At 50.4% G+C, this 18,913-nt stretch overlaps 7 protein-coding genes across 7 annotated transcripts; 6 read left to right on the top strand and 1 right to left on the bottom strand.

Annotated features, from left to right (window-relative positions):
* Positions 1-379: 379 nt before the first annotated feature.
* Positions 380-1,872, bottom strand: T310_4990 (Cellulose 1,4-beta-cellobiosidase (non-reducing end); the record flags this gene model as incomplete). The annotated part of the gene is made up of 3 exons (XM_013472149.1): positions 380-579; positions 646-1,210; positions 1,270-1,872. The coding sequence occupies 3 exons, from the start codon at positions 1,870-1,872 to the stop codon at positions 380-382; spliced, it is 1,368 nt and encodes a 455-aa protein (XP_013327603.1).
* A 2,784-nt stretch (positions 1,873-4,656) lies between these two features.
* On the top strand, positions 4,657-5,502 carry T310_4989 (uncharacterized protein; the record flags this gene model as incomplete). The annotated part of the gene is made up of 1 exon (XM_013472148.1): positions 4,657-5,502. One exon carries the CDS (start codon positions 4,657-4,659, stop codon positions 5,500-5,502), a length of 846 nt encoding a protein of 281 aa, XP_013327602.1.
* A 1,876-nt stretch (positions 5,503-7,378) lies between these two features.
* On the top strand, positions 7,379-8,608 carry T310_4988 (DNA repair protein; the record flags this gene model as incomplete). The annotated part of the gene is made up of 1 exon (XM_013472147.1): positions 7,379-8,608. One exon carries the CDS (start codon positions 7,379-7,381, stop codon positions 8,606-8,608), a length of 1,230 nt encoding a protein of 409 aa, XP_013327601.1.
* A 458-nt stretch (positions 8,609-9,066) lies between these two features.
* T310_4987 (uncharacterized protein) lies at positions 9,067-10,716 on the top strand (the record flags this gene model as incomplete). Its single annotated transcript, XM_013472146.1, has 1 exon — positions 9,067-10,716. One exon carries the CDS (start codon positions 9,067-9,069, stop codon positions 10,714-10,716), a length of 1,650 nt encoding a protein of 549 aa, XP_013327600.1.
* A 973-nt stretch (positions 10,717-11,689) lies between these two features.
* On the top strand, positions 11,690-13,356 carry T310_4986 (uncharacterized protein; the record flags this gene model as incomplete). Its single annotated transcript, XM_013472145.1, has 5 exons — positions 11,690-11,931; positions 12,033-12,238; positions 12,485-12,795; positions 12,849-13,092; positions 13,163-13,356. The coding sequence occupies 5 exons, from the start codon at positions 11,690-11,692 to the stop codon at positions 13,354-13,356; spliced, it is 1,197 nt and encodes a 398-aa protein (XP_013327599.1).
* An 807-nt stretch (positions 13,357-14,163) lies between these two features.
* On the top strand, positions 14,164-15,611 carry T310_4985 (uncharacterized protein; the record flags this gene model as incomplete). Its single annotated transcript, XM_013472144.1, has 6 exons — positions 14,164-14,349; positions 14,441-14,548; positions 14,616-15,020; positions 15,091-15,227; positions 15,287-15,458; positions 15,519-15,611. The coding sequence occupies 6 exons, from the start codon at positions 14,164-14,166 to the stop codon at positions 15,609-15,611; spliced, it is 1,101 nt and encodes a 366-aa protein (XP_013327598.1).
* A 490-nt stretch (positions 15,612-16,101) lies between these two features.
* Positions 16,102-18,617, top strand: T310_4984 (DNA helicase; the record flags this gene model as incomplete). The annotated part of the gene is made up of 5 exons (XM_013472143.1): positions 16,102-16,643; positions 16,724-16,756; positions 16,812-18,259; positions 18,380-18,440; positions 18,530-18,617. The coding sequence occupies 5 exons, from the start codon at positions 16,102-16,104 to the stop codon at positions 18,615-18,617; spliced, it is 2,172 nt and encodes a 723-aa protein (XP_013327597.1).
* Between the last annotated feature and the right edge of the window lie 296 nt (positions 18,618-18,913).

Genomic DNA, 18,913 nt, shown 5'->3' with positions numbered 1-18,913 from the left:
CTTATTTTTTTTTTTACAAAAAAAGTGTTGTTTTGAATTTATCCAACTAACAAGGCAAGGAAGAAACTTGCTGATGGTACGTATGATGGCCAAGGCCTGTGTCTTTGAACGGCGATTGGTAAGAACGTCAAGTCAAGTGTATTTATTTACTTGATTGAACTGAACAATATGTACACTTGAATTGAAGACAAAAAAAAAGCAAGAGTGGCGATTTCAAGAACGAAACGAGCGCGTAGTTTCAACCTTTTTTTCAAAAGTAGATCTTTAATTTTCCCTTCTCTTCTCTTTGCTGCAGTTTTGTGTGGTTCTTCTTCCATATGAATGTTCCCTTTCACTGTCTGTTTACATCTAAAACAGACTTCCTGTAAGAAAGACCCGTTTATGAAGCGGTAAAGGTCGAGTTGATCGGACCAAACTTGATGTTCGAGTACGTCACGTACGAGTTGGGGCTCTGCGACTCGACCTGCGATGGGACGCCCGAGTCCGTCGGACATGTTCCTCGGGCAACACCAGGCGTGGTGGCGGACGCGTTGGTCGGGTAGTCGGAATCCAGCCACAGCATTTGTGCGGCATAGTCGTCTGGATTTAAGAGTTAGTTTCTGTATTTCTGGTGGGAAATAACTGCAAAGGAAAATTTGTACGTACCCCACAAACTCATCACCAGGACCATGCCCTGCTGCATGGCAGCTCCCATGCTGGCCAGTCCACCGTGCTTGGAGAAATCGTCAGTGTCGCCAAAGGCCTGCTTCTGAGCAGTGCAGAACTCGGTGGTGATCGAGTTGCCAGTCACGCCGGCGATGTCGGAGTTGGGCTGCGGAATGACTTTGCCGTTCTGGATGTAGAAGCGCTTGATCTCGCTGAGGGTGCCGGTGTCAGTACCGTCATCAGTGAGGAACTGCGTCACAACAGTGAAGGGCTGGGTGGTGTCGATAATCTTGCCAGGCCCGTAGAAAGAAGTGTTGCCCATGCGGTAAGGGTTGAAGTCACAGCCGTCAGGATCACACTCTCCCGCATAGCGGTTGGTAGAGTATGTGCCACCGCAGTCATCCCCATCGCACATCGTCTGTCCTGGCGTGTCGCATGGGTGCGGAGTGACCGCATTGGAGATGCTGTTGGCTTCCCAGACATCCATCTCAGCGCAGCACGAGCCGTGGTCGCCAATCCCAGTGTTGGCGTTGTTCGAAGACGGCTGCCAGCCCTCGACGTTTCCCTGTAGATCGAACATGTTAGCAGAAGTTCGCGACATGATGTGATTGCCGCTGTACATACCTCGCCGTCGATAAACTTGAGGTCCCGTGGGCATTGGGAATCGCAATACCCGGTTCCGTACTTGGCACCAGCCTTGTTGTTCGGGTACTTGGACACGCCGCCGTCAGCGTCCATGGCAACAAAGTACAGAGCGCCGTTCAATCCGCACGGGAGATTGGAGACATCGACGTCAAAGGTGAATTCCCGGTTCAGGAGCTTGAAGATCTGATAGGTCTCGTCGTCCTGCAACAGGTAGAGACGAGATCCAACGTTCGACCCGGTGACAAAATTGAGCCTCAACTCGCTGCCGGACGAAGTCACGCCGTAGGTGCCCTCGTAATCCGCGCCGTCCAGCGCACAATTCTCGGCGCAGGTGACGTCGTCCGGGCAGTACGTTGGGTTCCAGGTGTTGCCCGTGTAGCAGTTGGTGTAGCCCCCGACATTGTGCACCCAACGCCAGTTCGAATCAAGAACGACCGCACCGTTCTGGGTTGTGCAGCTCCCAGGAGCGGTGCACTCCTGCCATGTCAGGGGCGGGTGGTTCTCCGCAGTCGCCGTGCCAGCCTGCTGTGCTTTGACAGCAAGGATGGCAGAAGAGGATAGAAGAAGAGCCCGTCGAAGCATGATGATAGCAAAAAGACCACTTTCGAAGCTGCTGATCGAGTGTTGGAGTCTGAGTGATGGCAGATGGCCTGGACCCTGGATTCATCCTGCCCTTTTATACACCATCTGATCGACATCTCCATCCCGAATTGGGCATCGATTCCTGGGAAGCGATGCCATTGTTGAGTTGCCGGTGCATTGTTCCTGAAGTGCGAGACTCCCCGTGTCGGGAAATCGCCAGAGTGATCGATCGTTCTTGCTTGCTGGTCAGTCAGTCTGAGGATATCGCTCATCTCCCGACACTCCGCATGTCTGGCTCAGATAAGGGACATCGGGAAATTAAAGTCAAGTGCCGATGCGGGGGATGCTGCTCAACAGCCAGTGACGATTGGACGACTGTTTAAGCTGAAGAAGGGGTAGCTTGGCAGGATGGTTCGTCTCAGGGACCAAACACGCCAGGCGTAGTAAAGATTGTCGATCCCGCAATGCGGGGTGCGACTAAATTCCGTCAATGGCCATGCGGGGACCTGGTCCAGCTTGCCACTCGCGCAGATGCTTGGCTAGAGGAATAATGTTTCTTACCTGCATGCTTCATCTGAGATAATGTGCTGTTACATAACCCGAATAGACCATCATGAGGTTACAGAGGGAGTGCCACACGCAGAGCAATTGACCAGCCTGTGATCCGGATAAACGGCGATGTCTGTCTATGCTTTTCCAGCAGCGCGTCGTTACATGGCTCGTCATGTGAAAACAATCAGCGAAACGTTAATTCTGTAACTCAGAATCGAGACCATCTAATAAGGTTGAAGGCTCTCGGTGAGCCCCTTCCAAAGCTGATGGTGTTCGGGAAGACATTCTCAAGCGGATAGGCATAAGACCGGCACTTGGCCTTTGAAGACAGCCGTGACCCATCCAGCACTGTCACCTTGGAGTTCCCGACATTCCGATGGGTGTCGTTCTCAACGGCGCTAGCGGATATGCGATGTTAACCGCGAGCTGTTCAGATTTTCGTCGTCCTCCACTCTCTCTACCGTGTCCTGACGATGTTCATGCCAGATTGCTGACAGAGGAGGTCATCATGCCCGATCATCACCTCCAAGCGTGTGCGCACCTCGGCATTCTGATTTTTGAGGTGCAAAGATCGTCTACTGCAGTTCGGTAACTTTTCAAACTCACCGTCATTGAGATTAGGGATGGCCACACTGTTTTCCTAATGGAGAAAAGAGAAAGCTAATGGCAGCGATGCCCAGTGACCAAACTCAGCCCTAACCCTCAGCCTAGCCCTCAGAAGACCTAGTATTCAGCCCTAGACCCTAAACCCTAGCTGTAACCAGATTAGGACTGGCGGGATTTAGGGTTTAACACGTCACGCGCTAGTCCGGTTCCGCGCTAAAATTAGCAGCGCTGCGGGCTGAATGCTGATGCGTCCAAGCCAGCTGCTGGCGTAAGCTGCGTAACACAGCCAATTGACGACGGTATTCTCTACACGAAGTGCGCATTAAGACGACAGAGGAGGTAGAAAAGAGCTCAGCGGATCCCTCCAGCGCTGTTCTGCCCAGTGTCAACGCAATCCGATCGACTGAGCCAATGACTCCAGACACGTTGAGTGGGCTCCGTTACCATACTCCGGAGCCCATTGCAAGGTGAGGTACCGACCTGGATTATCAGTAGCTGGCCCTCAACCGATCTTCGAAACAATATCTACGACCTACTGTCAGATAGCCTACAACGATATAAGATTTCACGATCCAAATCGTGCTCAGGTCTTTGATAGTGGCAGTGCTGTTCCAGCAGGATCGTAGCTCCAGGCTATGGGGTGAGATGTCTCACTCCCGAGTCCCACCGGCTTCACTCGGATATCGGTAGCGCCCCGAACGGGATCGGCGGTGTTCTGCGAGGATCATCGCTTCTAGTCTGTAGACTCATTGCGCAGCATAGTTTAAATTCTTTTTGCTACAGAGGATCTGGACTCAAGAGTTGTCCTCGTAGCCGGGCTGGATAGCAGTCATGACGATTACTAGATCCGGCGCTGTATTATATACTGGGCACGCATAAATGCAACCATCCTTAGGTCTGGTCCTTGGGTCGCCTAGGTAGTAAGGTACAGTACTCCGTACATACCTAGAAACCTTAAAGCTGCTGCGGCCTGAACCGTGGGTCTGCATTCGGGCGATAAATCGATAAGGAATCCAACTTAGAGGGCCTGAACCGTAAACAAGTCCTTCTTCGGCCTTCTACAGACGGAGCTGTGCTACGGAATACGAGATACTCCGTACTGGGATGACGTCGTTTGTTATGAGTCTTAGACACAGTGGGGCACCTTACGTCTTACGGTTTGCTGCGATAACTCGAGTTTCTGTCCAGCCCTGTTGACAAAAAAAACCTATTGGTTTTCTTGGTTTCGGGCCCCTACGACGTACAAAAAAAAGGACAACTCCTGCAGTCATCGACCTGTCCAACCCGCCTGGTTTTTCTCATCCGTCTTATCATGCGGTGTTAATCCCGCGCTGCGTCAGAAGCAATTAGTCCATTACTTTGCTGTCATTGCACTATCTTGTCTCCACCGGCTGCGTCCCAGCTAAGATACGCGCGTGGCGAGAGTTGGACAAAGACCAAGAGAGGCTCAGCAGTGGCCCACCCATCAACAAAAACAAGCTGCATCCCAAACCGAGGCAGGGCTTTGTGTTATTCTGTCATCTCTCTCACTGCCTGGTCAATTTTCAATCGTTCGAAAACAGGCCCGTGAGGCTCTTTCTCCCCTCCCAACAGTCACCAAGCGGGATAACGGCTCCTGCAGCCAACATGATCAACCTGCTGAAGCTCTGCTTGCTGTCTCTCCTTGCCTCCGCTGCATTCGTTGCCGCGGAGGTCGAAGAGTCGACTGCTGGAGACAAGACTGACGTTGCCAACCTCGACGACCACATCCATACTGCTCTCAACACCGTCTCCGACAAGTTCCGTCATGACAAGCTGGAGGCAGTCCACAATGAGGATACCCCTGTTGCGACTCGTGTCGTGAAGCTGGTCAAGAGGGACAGTCACGGCGGTGACAGCACCAATTCCAGCTCTGCTGCCGACACGGCGTCGACCACTGCTCCTCCTACCGACGCTTCGCCTACGACCGTGTCACCGTCATCGACGACGACGGAGCAGTCACAAACCTCTCCTTCTTCCGCTACCTCGACTGCTACCACCCCGAGCTCGTCGGAGACCACCACGCCGTCAAGTCCATCGGCTCCCTCCTCGCCTTCGGTCACGACGACAGTCAGCCCCTCCCCAGGCGCCAGTCCTTCTCCGACAACGTTCACGACAACCGTTTCGCCATCGTCCTCGTCCTCTTCCTCCTCCTCCTCCTCCTCCGAATCATCCTCTCAAACCTCACCTACGATCACCGCGGCTGCTTCGTCCACCACTTCCCCGACATCTTCGTTCACGTCGACAATCAAACGGACCACCACCCTTCCCGACGGGAGCGTCAGCACCGTGACCTCCTTCACGGTTGTCCAGCCGAGCCAGACGGCCCAGACCGGATCACACCACACTTCTCCACCGAGTCTGCAGACGGCCGCCGCTTCTCCTACCAGGGGAATAACCATGGAGATGCTGGCTATGCTGGGCGGTGCTATTGCTGTAGCTATGGCACTGTGAATGCGTCCTGTTTCCTTGGAAGAAAAGGGTAAAATAATCAATCTATCTGTCTATCAATACCTGGATGAGTTCAATGATTCATAACTCTGTCAGCTTGTCTGCTATGATGTAATAGCGAACGAAAATATCCATATCTATCTACTGGCATGGAAAATGGCGTTTTTTTTTAATGTAATGTCCTCTCATTACTCCAATCCTTAACGATACCAATGAGCGTCATGTCTTTTTTTCCCCTTTTCGGGCTCTGTCTCTCCCTTTGATTTTGTGTGTCTTATGCGTTTTATGCATAAAGTGACTTTCTCGAGATGTAATGATCTTCACTACCGTCATCGTCGTCACCACCGTATGCAATACAGTGATCTGTATTCTGTCCGGTTGACGGTCGTCAAGTCGATCGAACAAATCGGAAATCACTAAATCACTGCAGAAGCAGAAGGTGATAATAACATTTCGGACCTTTTTTTTTCCGGGTGTGTAGTTTTTTTGGTGGACCAGTCTGTATTAGAAAAAAATATTGAAGATAGATTGTGTAATTGAATTAAAACAGTAGTTAAGGAAACAAACAGCTCTGGATATTTCTTCAATTCGTTCATGTCAGTAGTAGTAAATTTCGGCATGATACGTAACATGTGTATGTAGCTCGTTCCCATCATTAACAAAGTGGGAAAAAAAAGATAGAAAGAATAATGAGACTGAGTCCGCCATTCGTACAGTGACAATAATAGGTTTTCATATCCGTCGGTGTTAAATATGAAAAACAAAAGCAAAAAAACCTTGTCGAGCGCTGTCCAAGTGGAAAATGTCTTAGATCGCTACTGCTCATCGAACAGGATTAGAATTCGCGTTCCCTGGCCCCTGCCATCGTTCTTCTTCGGTCCAATATCGCACCAGACTCTCCCATCCCGCGATATCCCCATCGCGCAGGAGAGCCGCGACATCCACATTCAACGGCGACTCCGGTCGAGGGTCGGTCAGCAACTGATGGATGGCTGACAGGGTCGTCGAGATCGTATACACGGGGCTCCAGTGCTCGCTCGTCAACAGGGTGAGGCAGATCTCGCCCGTCGTGAAGGAAATGTTGGGGTGGGAAATGCGCGTCACGAACTGTATACTCGGTGGGGAGAGCGGGTAGTTGGGAGGAATGGTGATGCGAAGCTGCCAGAGACCACCTGGATAATGACACGACAGCGTTAGCGACAGCGTCAGAGGTCGTAATGGTGGATTGTGTCTGGGGAAATAACGGCATGCACAATGGAATGTATCCGATGTGCCTCCAGAGGGGGGGGGGGGAAACCGTCCAACGCGACTCGGCCAACTCGACTCACTCACCTTCATAAGGCGTCCCTTTGACACCCTTCAGAACAGCTTCCCAGTGGAGGAGATCATCATCACTAACGGGTCCAAGATGAAGTAGAGCCTCGTTCGGGGATTTCGCGTAGTCTTTCAGTTCGCGCAGCAGGCGCTGCGTCGTTGTCGCGGATGGTGCCGACTTCGATGACGCCATTGGTGATTCGATGACCGCGCTCCGGAACGCGTCGGGCTCGCAGATGATGCTTTTTGCGAAAGACACACAACCTCAGGTGCTCACCACCATAGAAAACCTGACAAGACCGGTAGATGAGAAGGGAAACCTGGGATTTGGAGCGCGATCGAAATCCAGCCAAACGGACGTCTGATGCTCAGCCTGCGGGTCTGGTCGAACCGCCGAGGTTATGCAGCAAGCTAACGTGGGTCTTCCCCGTGGGTTCCGCGCCTCTAGGCGTTCACGTGGCTCAGCTGCTACTGACTCTGACTCGACCATCAAAATTTCCCCAATCAGGGGCAAAATCCCATATTCGCGATATAGACCGCCCGATTACAAGAATAATTCAACGCAATGCGAACGTCGCGCGTGTCAAAGGACACGAAAAGAGTCGTGCAGGCTCTTTTCTCCCCAAACCGACGCCAAACTCGCAGCCAGGCGGCCGCAAATGCCTTGCAAAGATTCAAGTACTCTGGGAGCTCCGGTGCTGATGCAACACCGGATCCACTCCCTGCGAATACGCCTTCTGAACTGAGTGATGACAGCTCCTCTCTCTCCTCAGTGAAAACAGAAGATATTGAAGACCTCTTTGAGCCCCCAGTGAAAAAACGCAGACGCGATACCGAGACACCTTCCACCAACACAAGCTCTGATGCAGCAACCCGTACAGTGTCTGGCCGGTCTTCTCGAAAGGTCCTTGTAAAGCAGGAGACCCCAACCGTGGCATCTAATGCTTCTAAAGCTCGTCGACAACCGGCTCGAAAGATTACACGGGAAGATGGCACCGTGGAGGTCCAGCCGCCTTCCAACTGGGAAACCATATATGCGATTGTGAAGAAAATGAGAGAGGAGAATCTCACTGCTCCCGTCGACACGATGGGCTGTGCGGAGCTGTACTGGCGCGCCTCGTCGCCCCGAGACAGGAGATTCCAAATCTTGATAGCGCTCATGCTGTCGTCGCAGACGAAAGACACAGTAACGGCAGTAGCCATGCAGCGATTACATACCGAGCTAGGAGATGCAACAGGTTCTTCTGAGACATCTTCAAAGGCCAAGACAGAGGATGGCGAAGTCAAAGACAGCACCTTGAATATCGAGAACATTCTGGCTGTCTCTCCAGAGCGTCTCAATGAGCTCATTCGAACCGTCGGGTTTCATAACAACAAGACGAAGTATATCAAGGAGGCGGCTGTCATCCTGCGTGATAAATACAACTCAGACATTCCTTCCACAGCTGAGGAGCTAATGAAGCTGCCTGGAGTTGGTCCGAAGATGGCATACCTTTGTATGAGTGCTGCTTGGGGCAAACATGAGGGAATTGGGGTTGATGTCCATGTTCATCGCATCACCAACCTTTGGGGCTGGCACAACACCAAGACTCCAGAGGAGACGCGCATGGCCCTTGAGTCCTGGCTTCCCAGGGACAAGTGGCACGAGATCAACAAGCTGCTTGTTGGACTGGGACAAACGGTCTGTCTGCCTGTGGGCAGGCGGTGTGGGGAGTGCGACCTGGCAGGAAAGGGCTTGTGCAAGAGCGAAATCAAGGGACTGGTTCCTAAAAAAAAGAAACAGGCAACTGTCTAAGATGCGATTGTTCCAGGTGGCCCAGGTCATGGAGAAGCCGCCTAGGTGAAATTAAGGTTGAAGTCGCGTAGTCTAGATTAGGTAGGTAGCGATGGCAGAACGCGAGATGGACTACTTGGCGGTCTTTACCTGCACTTTGCAATGTTTTGCTGTCACTCAACGCGTCTTCTCCAACCTCTCTGCATTCACCTGACTCCCCTCTTCTGCCTGGTTCTCTTCTCGTCTTACAACCTTCCCGGCCTCCTCTGTGAGACTGCAGTTTCCATCCTCCCTCCATCCACAACCTTCGTGCCTGTCGTCTGACCTTCACGATCCACCAGATACTGCGCTTACATCGGCGTCGTGTCTGATTTTGACTGGAGAGAAATCCCCCTCCAATGCTTTGACGCTCGTCGTCATTTGTGAGTTTCCATCTCCCCTTGGCCCACAACCATCCTCGCCTCGTCCCATCAACCACCATGCCTGTGGCTAGTTTTGAGTCTATCACCATGCTGACGACTTTTTTGCTGAAGACGATGCCTTTTCCTGCTGACATGATGGAGTCACTCGACTTGAATGAAGCCATGGATTACGAGGAAGCAGACCTCGAGCTTGACATGGTCGACTCAGTCAGCGAGGATGAGTCGACTGGAGCAGACTCAGAAACCGACTCGCTCAACTTCATGGATCTCCCTCACCATGTGAGAGTGAAGATCTATCGCTATGCTTACCTTGTCAGGCCATGTCCCATCGACGTAGCGAAGGAAAAACAACGGTTCAAAAGTCAGAATATGCTATGCATGAGAAACATGCCAGACCTCTACCAAGAGGGTGAATGGAACACTTCTTTCTATATGCAGAGCTGCGAACATCCCCCAATTCCGGTCAGCCTTTTCCGAGTTTCCCAGGCCGTTTATGAAGACGCTGCGATGGTCTTTTTCAGCATGAATCGTTTCCAATTGACCCTCAGGAACTTGGACGATCTCATTAAATTCAAGAACGCTACTGGCTCCTGGCTAGAGTATATGCAGTCCATCAACGTCACCCTCCGCTGTTATGACGGCCGGATTCTCAAATCGATTACGCGTGCGAAATCGACTTTCAATCTGTGGGAAAAGTTCTGCAGTCTCGTGGGCAGACACATGCCTGCGCTGAAGCATTTCAGCTTCGACTGCCGTGTCAATGACGTTGAAACAGCACAGAAAGTCGTCGGCCATCTCGATTGCTTTCATAATCTGACTGATTGTGCTCTCCGTTTTGATTCCATTGCCAATCCAGAGCTTCAAGAGATCGCCAAAAAGGCAGCAGTCGAAGCAACCGTGATGAGACCCAGATCGTCTCCATCATTCCCATTCCTTGACCTCCCTGAGGAAATTCAGCTTATGGTGCTGGAGCACTTGCTGGTCGTACGCTGGGATCCATTTGTCCAGAGCTCTGAATTCGCGGCAGGACACCTGATCTGGGTGCACCGCAAGGAGGTCAAACCGCGTTCCCTTTATTGCTGTGGCACATGCTCCCCCAATCTTCGGAACTGCTTCTGTTCGCTTCGACAAAACGCCTTCTCCACCAATTGCTCGTGCTTTGTCTCACCGATGCCATACTTTCTAGTCAGTCGGCACATGTACTCCCTTGCTCGTGATGTCTTTTACTCCAGGAACCGGTTCTCCTTTGTCGGAGATGATCCCCAGGTGATGTTTCGATTCTTACACCGTTTGCCAAGAGAGTCACTGTCGATGATCCGCCATATCACTTTTGCGTTTCCCCGGGCTCATCGATATGTGATTAGGGTGGATCGACAGCGCTATGAGAGTGTGCAGATGGATTGGTCAATACTCATTCGCTTCATCACAGAGCATTTTCGTCTCCAGTGTCTGTCGATCAACATAGTGGACATGGGATCCGGGGCCCCCATGTCAAATGCCTCAGAAACGTGGACCAAATTCATGCGAGAAGTTCTGAAAGGATTTGCCCCCCTCCAGGGTGTCCGCCGCTTCCAAGCCTATTTGGCGGAGGACCGTGAGCATGAAACCGATGCGGAAAAAGCGATAATGGGGCCTGACTACGAGCCTCCGCCAGTGAAGTACTTCCCATTCGTCGGGGCGAAGCACACTCTCAAAGCTGAAGATTGATCCTCCTTCCTCAAGGATCATCGGCGACATAACACTTCGCATATTTCCTTATTCTGGGCTCAAATCTTTGAAACATGAGCGCCAGCATGGGCTATGAAGTCATGAAGTCACGAACTTTTCTGTCCCTCACATTTCAATTTCTTTGATCCGCGTGGGTTTCAAGCCATTGGTGATGCGTTGAAGGCCTCGCTCCCTTTTATTGCCTCGTGGCGTTCGCATCATGCCCCCCCTTTCTTCTTGCGAATTGCGCGGTATCTTTTTTTTTCTCTTCCATTCCCCATCCAGTTGCAGTATCTTTATCGGTTAACTAGTTCAGATCTGTTTTTAAATTCCGAATCTCGTCCTGCGCCTGTCTAAATCTTCGTCAATCTTAGGCAATGGAACCCGTTGTTCTCGTACAGGATTCAGCCAGTTATTAGTGAAATGTCTTTGATGAATGCTCATTTCTTTCATACTCGATTAATCAATACCCTAATGGATGTCCCCAGCCTATCACAAGTCTATTCGTTTTCCTTGGTAGATCATGTTTCTCAACCGCATCATAATCAAGCCAGATTCTACGGCCCGTTGTTCAAAGAAATGTCAAGACTCATGAGGTAAAAAAAAATGCAAGCAGATGTTCCAAGGACTTTCCGCAGTTCCCGTAGCATTACTGCCTACGAGGGGTTCTATCACCAAGCCATTTGTTGGAGGGCCTGAGTTCTAGTGCCGATGATGGCACTGTAATTTTCAAGGAGTGTAGTCCATGATATTAACTACTGTATAAGGAGGCTATGTGTAACCTGGAGAGGTCCCTATGAGGCACCGTACAGTACATACCCGGAGCCATCGGCCCGATCTGACTGGGAATGTATGAACAGTACGATCTTCTCCGGCCAGCCGAGTCTGCATTTTGAATCTGTGTTATATCCTCACGAGGCCACCAAAAAAGACTTTCACTGGATTCTGCACGTTAATTATATACGGAAAGGTGATGTCTGTGATCGTGCCGTTTGTGGAAGCAATTGTTACCAACCAATGCCGACACAGAAGGGTGTTGTTGCGTTCTCTTCCCCCGATCAGGTCACTCTCCTTTCTTCGCGCTCAAACCAGATTAAGAACGAAGGCGCCAGCCGAGGAGATTGCTCCAGATGTCGCATTTGAAGAAGAGAGTTACCCTTCGTATAATCCTCAAGCTGCTCTCGAGGTACATCCGGGCGACGTCCTGAATGGCAGGTACGAGACAACCGCCAAGCTTGGCTACGGGACCACCTCGACGATCTGGCTAGCACGAGATCTTAAGAGGTATACCTATGTTTGTTCTACGGCTCATCCAGATTCTGCCAGAAGCTCACTCGCCGCAGATGGAGATGGCAACGCGACCGTTACGTGGTGCTGAAGTTCCAGGATTGCAACTACGCGCCAGAGGATGTCGAACATGAGCTCAGGATCTTAAAACACATTGCTAGTGCAAACCCATCCCATGAGGGGTCGAACTTTGTTCGCACCATTGTCGACTCTTTTGATGTGCCAAGGCCTGACGGTAAGCGACATGTGGTGATGGTCTTCGAGCCCATGAGGGAGCATTTGCGACGTCTCCAAAACCGCTTCCGCGACAAGAAGATACCGATTATACTCCTGAAACCTTACATTGGCTGTCTTCTGCTTGGGCTTGACTACTTACATTCTCAATGCCATGTGATCCATACTGGTGAGCTCGACAAGCAAGCGGATTTAAACCTCAGCACTTGAAGAGTCCCCACAGTGGTCTTACTAACGGTTTCCATAGATCTCAAGCAGAGCAACATTCTCGTGCCCTTTGAAGACGAATCTATCATCGAGGAGTTCGCAAACGAGATTTTAGATATCCCTATCCCTATGAAAAAGGGTAAAGACCGGACGGTGTATCAATCCTTTCACCTCGGCAAGCCTAGAAGTTGGGCCCTCTGGCCCAAAATTACAGACTTTGGACAGGCCAAGAGGATAAATGAATCGGAAATGAACATCCTTCCGATCCAGCCAGAGGCGTATCGCGCGCCGGAAGTCTTCCTAGGGACAGGCTACACGTATAGCGCAGACATCTGGAATTTGGGGGCATTGGTGACAACAATCCTACTGCTGATTTTATCTTCGCTAAACTAACGCCAGCATAGATATGGATGCTTATGGAAGGAAAAGATCTCTTTTGTAGGTCCGACATTCCCAGCGGAACGCCCCGTAGCCACGTACGCCTTGCCGAGATGATAGCTCTCCTGGGTCCTCCTCCACCAGAACTCGTCGAGCGCGCAAGGGAAGCCCAGAAATGGAAATGGACTCCTCGGGTCCGTAGCTGGGAAACGGGTGAACTGTGCGACAATATCAACGACTTCTTCGTTGGACCATTCTTTGACGAAGATGGTGAGTGTCACTGGCAGAAGAGAGTCACCAAAAGCTATTATCAAACATGACCTAACACCACCCTATTCAGGACGGTTCCTACACAACGATCTTATTCCGAAGAATCTGAAACTGGAAGATACCGTTACCGTCCTGGAAGGGAATGAGAAGCAGCTGTTCCTTGATTTCGCGAAGAAGATGCTTCGGTGGCTCCCAGAAGAGCGCCAATCTGCAGCTGAACTGCTACATGATCCTTGGCTTCGGTCCAATCTACCTCAAAAGTAGCAACAATGTTGTGATTGAAGTACCTTTTGACAGTGGGCTTTGTTGTCTGGAACAAGGACAATGACTGAGGTCTAGTTGATAGATACCCCCCTCTATGTTGCTGTGTATAGTTATTGGCCAACTCCTATCTTTAATTCATATATACTCCGCTCTCGGGCTTCAGTCTCTCAATCTAGCTCCCTTATAGAGAAAACACTAACCATGCGGAGTGGTATCAACACTGGAGACTCCGCAGCTGCAGAGTTCTATATCAAGTCCTGGAATCCATGACAAGAACCGTTTAACCGAAGAACAACAGCTCACCCTCCCTCAACTACATTATCAACCCATCAAACCAAACTTGGTATACGTCAAAATGGGATCTGTTGAACACGGTGCAATGGGTTTAAAAGTGGGGAGAGCCAGACCCTTGAAAGGATCCTTCTTCTCCTCTGAACTTCCTTTTCCGGGTATTGAGACGCAGAAAAAGAAAACTCAGAGACGATGACCTATTTCATCTATCTTATCTTGGTTTAACAATAGAAGATCAAACTGTCGCAGAAAATGTGATAGTTATTTGGGTAGTTCACTCCAATATACTTGGTTGTCCTTGGCGATCAAAAGTGGGGAAGGCGATATAGATATAAGAACTGTCTAGATAGAGATCATTGGTCCTCCGGCGCTGATAAGCAATCTTTCTCGTCTCTTTGGATATAATAAAAACTACTTAATTTTACTTTTTTCTTTCCCGAAGATTATTATATTGACCAAGAGCATATAAATACAACTTCCTCTGAAAAAAAAGGAATCATATTGACAATTCCAGCCATGGCCAAGGTTCTAAAAACCCGATTCGGCGACGTCTATGTCCAAAAGGACATCATCCAAGGCGACTTTGACAATATTCCCATCATCGACCTTTCGCTGATGAGCAGTTCGGATCTGGAGGAGAGGAAGAAGCTGGCTGCGCAGATCTATGATGCGTGTTCCCGTGTGGGGTTCTTCTATATCAAAGTATGGAAATTCGTGCCTTCAAATCAAAGTTTCGTTTTCAGGAATTCAACCTATTGACGGGATTGGATTGCTAATTCCATGTCAATGCTAGAATCATGGCGTACCAGAAGAACTGGTCGACAAGATCCATGACATGGCGCACAAATTCTTCAGTCTCCCGGAGGATCAGAAGATGGAGTGCTTCATTGGCAAGTCGCACGTAAGATACTAAACTAAACCCTCGATATCCAGTTGCCTTTGCATCTTTCTAAGATAGTATATCACAGCGCTTCCGCGGTTTCAGCCCCCTCTACGGCGAGCACGGCGATACCGAAATCTACGGAAAGCACACCGGCAACCTCTCTGAGGCCTTCGACATCGGGTACGAAATCGCGGGTGACCGGCAGAAAGGCCCCGATGACAAGCTGCCTCTGGACAACTTCAGTCTTTACGGGGGCAACCAGTGGCCCAAGGAGGAATACCTGCCTGGCTTCAGAGAGACGTACTTGAACTATTTTGCTGAAGTCCTCGAGCTGAGTCGCCGGCTGCTGAAGATCTTCGCCCTCGCGCTGCACCTGCCAGAGGATTACTTCGACTCGATAGTGACGTATCCCGGGTGCATCTCGCGCTTAATGCATTACCCTCCGCAGCCAGTGCCTGGGGAGGAATGGGTGGGCATCCAGACTCATACGGTGTGTTTTATCTGATTCGACTTCATTTCGTTGATATGGTGAGAAAACCCTCGTTTGACGGCTGTTCCAGGATTATGAATGCTTCACCATCCTATCCCAGGATGACGTCCCGGCTTTGCAAGTGTTGAATACGCACGGCCAATGGGTTGCTGCGCTGCCGATTAAAAATCACTTCGCTGTCAACATTGGCGACTTTTTCGCCTTTTGGTATGGCTCTCTCGGCCCTCTCATCGATCTGGTCAGATCTAACACTTTGTCTGTCTCAGGACCAATGGCATCTTCAAATCGACGCTACACCGTGCCACAAACCTGACTGGCAAGGAGCGCTTCTCGATTCCGTTCTTCTTTGGCGTCAACTACGACGCTACAGTGTCCGTTCTTGACACCTGCGTCTCGGCGGAGAACCCGGCCAAGTCTCCACCGATCAAAGCTGGAGAGGTGAGTCTGTCCATACTTGACGAAAAAAAAATATCGCCCGCAACTAATAGATTCTTGCAGCACGTGCGCCAGCAGCTCTCTAAAACTTATGTTGGATATGGCGAGAAGACTCCGGCTGAGAGGATGGCAAACGTTGGCGCGATTGCAGCATGAGTGGAATGGCAACTATGAACTTAGTGATTTGGATGAGGTATTCTGCTTTATTCATTATTAGCTTCGGCTCACAACTAAAACTTTTTTTTTTTTGGATATGGAAGAAATATAAATCTGAGCGTTATACTTCTCTTCGCAAACGGTCCTGAGTCAAAAGTTGCTGGCTTCTGAACCGCCTTGTCCTGCCAGTAATATAATATTCTGGATCAGTAGACCTGTATCTTTCTGTAAAGGCTGCACTCTCGTCCTGAATAGGAAAAAAAAAGGCGGTTGATCAAAATTCATGAGTGCACATGCAGTGATGTAGATGCAGGCCATGACTAAGCACATCTGCGGGGAGCAACAAAGCTTCGTCTCCACACCACATGCGGGGTGATTTTTTTTATTGCTATGACATCAATCTGCGTTCCCATCTACGGGGGCCAAGATTCACACATTATCCGATTGGTAATGTCCTTTACTCTGTCAAGTTGTTGTTTCTGACATTGTCATGGCGTCCTCACCTATCTCCATTCCCCTCTTCGCCCGGGCGCAACAACAGCTGCTGTTGAGAGAACATGAAGCGGAGAAGTTGTCATCGGCCCTCGCTACCAGCGCTACAACCTCCGCCGCCGCCGCGACGCGTCGAACCTTGCAAGCGACCGGGTATGCCTTGACTGGACTGGTCCTCGAGCAATGCAGAACGGGCATGGGTGGGAGAGTGGTGGGAGAGTTCGGTCCAGATGCAGCAACCTCGTCTTCCTCGAAGAAAGGAACTTCGGATACAGTTGACACAGATGGGAAACCTAGTTTTGGGGCGCATGGGATTCGAGTCGGAGATGTGGTTCGGGTCCTGGAGATCGCTTCCGGAACGGCTAAGAAGTCAGCCAAGGACAAGGACGGTGCAAAAGCCAAACCGTCGAAGGAAGCTGAGGGTGTTGTGACAAAGGTCTCAGAAAGGTCAATTTCCATAGCGTTCGGCCAGAATGGAGGAGGCGCTGCAAAGCACGACGAGGAAGCGGTGGACGAGCTCTGGGGTAAGAAACTCTGGCTGTGAGTCTTAATCCTTGTCGCGAGCTGCGGATTCTAGGGAGTGGCTCATCAAAGATGACAGCTAATTGTCACACCTCCAGTGTCAAACTCGCAAACGACGTGACATACAGACGGTAAGTTGGTGTGTCGAATCTGATCCAGGCGTTCTTCCTGTTAATAGCCCAATAGCATGAACCAGACAATGGAGAAAATGGAGAAGATGCCCGAGTCCGAACACACCTATTTCATGAGAGTCCTTTTCGGTCACGCTGCTCCGTCTCCTCCGGATTACGAGTCCGTCGGGGAACTCGACTTTATCGATCCGACCTTGAATGATTCCCAGAAGGAAGCAATACGCTTCGCGCTCGCTTCGAAAGAGATCGCGCTGATCCACGGCCCTCCAGGCACTGGAAAGACGCATACGTTGATAGAGCTTATTCTGCAAATGATCCGCCGGAACTTGCGAGTCCTAGTGTGTGGCCCTTCAAACATTTCGGTGGACAACATCGTTGAACGACTCGCTCCGCTTAAAGTCCCGATAGTGAGGATTGGCCATCCAGCTCGTCTTTTACCATCAGTTCTAGACCACTCTCTCGAGATCCTTACCCAGACATCGGAGGCCGCAGAGATCGTGAAGGATGTCAGGAAGGAAATTGATGAGAAACAGGCAAGCATACGAAAGACGAGAAGTGGCCGAGAACGACGAGAGATCTATGACGACATCAAAGAACTGCGGAAGGAGTACAGAGAGCGAGAGGCTAGATGCGTTGATAACCTGGTCAGAGGTAGCAAAGTTGTTCTGGCTACCCTGCACGGTGCAGGAAGTCACCAGCTGAAGAATCAAAAGTTTGATGTCGTCATCATTGATGAAGCAACCCAAGCTCTTGAGGCTCAATGTTGGATTCCTCTGCTATCTGCTTCGAGGGCTGTGCTCGCGGGGGACCACTTACAACTGCCACCTACAATCAAGTCATCGAATCTGAAAACCAATGAGAAGCAAGGAAAAGACTCCAGAACCGGTCAAACTGAGAGCGATGAGTCCCCAGCTTTAAAGGGTATCAATCTGGAGACGACGCTGTTTGATCGGCTGCTGTCTCTACATGGTCCATCCATCAAACGGATGCTCACCACTCAGTACCGGATGCACGAGAAAATCATGAAGTTTCCTTCTGACGAGCTGTATGAGTCCAAACTCATCGCAGCGGACTATGTGCGGGAACGGCTGCTTAAGGATCTTCCTTATGAGGTCAAGGAGACGGACGACACAAAGGAACCTCTTGTTTTCTGGGACACACAAGGAGGCGACTTCCCCGAGAAGACGGAGGAGGAAGACATCGCCAAAAAGGAAGGTCTGCTCGGCGAGAGCAAGAGCAATGATATGGAGGCTGCCGTGGTTGTCAGGCACGTGCAGAATCTCGTGGAAGCGGGCGTGAAGCCGGAAGACATTGCGGTTGTGACTCCATACAATGCGCAGCTCGCTCTTTTGTCCCAAGCTCTGAAAGAAAAGTACCCTGGTATCGAGTTAGGGAGTGTAGACGGGTTCCAGGGTCGAGAGAAGGAGGCTGTTGTTGTGAGCTTGGTCCGCAGCAACCCAGACCATGAAGTTGGGTTCTTGGGAGAAAAGCGTCGACTGAATGGTACGTCTGCTCTAACCAACATGACCCATTTCGAGACTTCCTGTATTTTGTTTTGTCTGAATTCCGAGTCTACCCTTACTGGAACGAAGTAACGATTGGACTAACATGTTGCTAAACCAGTGGCAATGACCCGTCCAAGACGACACCTCTGTATATGCGGTGATTCCGAAACCATCAGTCGGTAAGTTCAAATCTTTAATTTCTTCGTTGACGAACATGCACTCTCCACAAGATGAAGACCGGCGTTCTCGATTCTAACATGTTCTTCAGAGGCAGCAAGTTCCTTAAACACTGGATGGATTTCCTGGAAGAAAATGCCGACCTCCGGTACCCGGATGCCAGTGAATTGATGGCGTAAAGGATACTTGGATATTTTCTTGGGCTAGGATCTTGTGTCACTACTAGAACTTTGCAGATGTCGTACAGGACAGCTTTGTTGTAGTACGACGTAATTAAAGAATATCTGGGGAAGTCTCCTACGAAATAATAAGCCTATTCTGGGTGACGTCGCGACAGGCTATTTCACACTACGTCTGATCAACCTGATCCTGATGAACAGTAATGATAGTGGAATACGGCGAGGAAGATAGCAGGCAGGCAAGCTGTGGAAGCAATTGCAGAATCTGCCTCTCGAGTCCACCTATTGTATACACA

The sequence above is a fragment of the Rasamsonia emersonii genome (genome assembly GCF_000968595.1).
Source record: "Rasamsonia emersonii CBS 393.64 chromosome Unknown ctg1118621760210, whole genome shotgun sequence".
NCBI classification, from domain to species: Eukaryota; Fungi; Ascomycota; class Eurotiomycetes; order Eurotiales; family Trichocomaceae; genus Rasamsonia; species Rasamsonia emersonii.
Note: the sequence above shows the minus strand (reverse complement) of the source record. Positions and strands in the feature narration are given on the sequence as shown.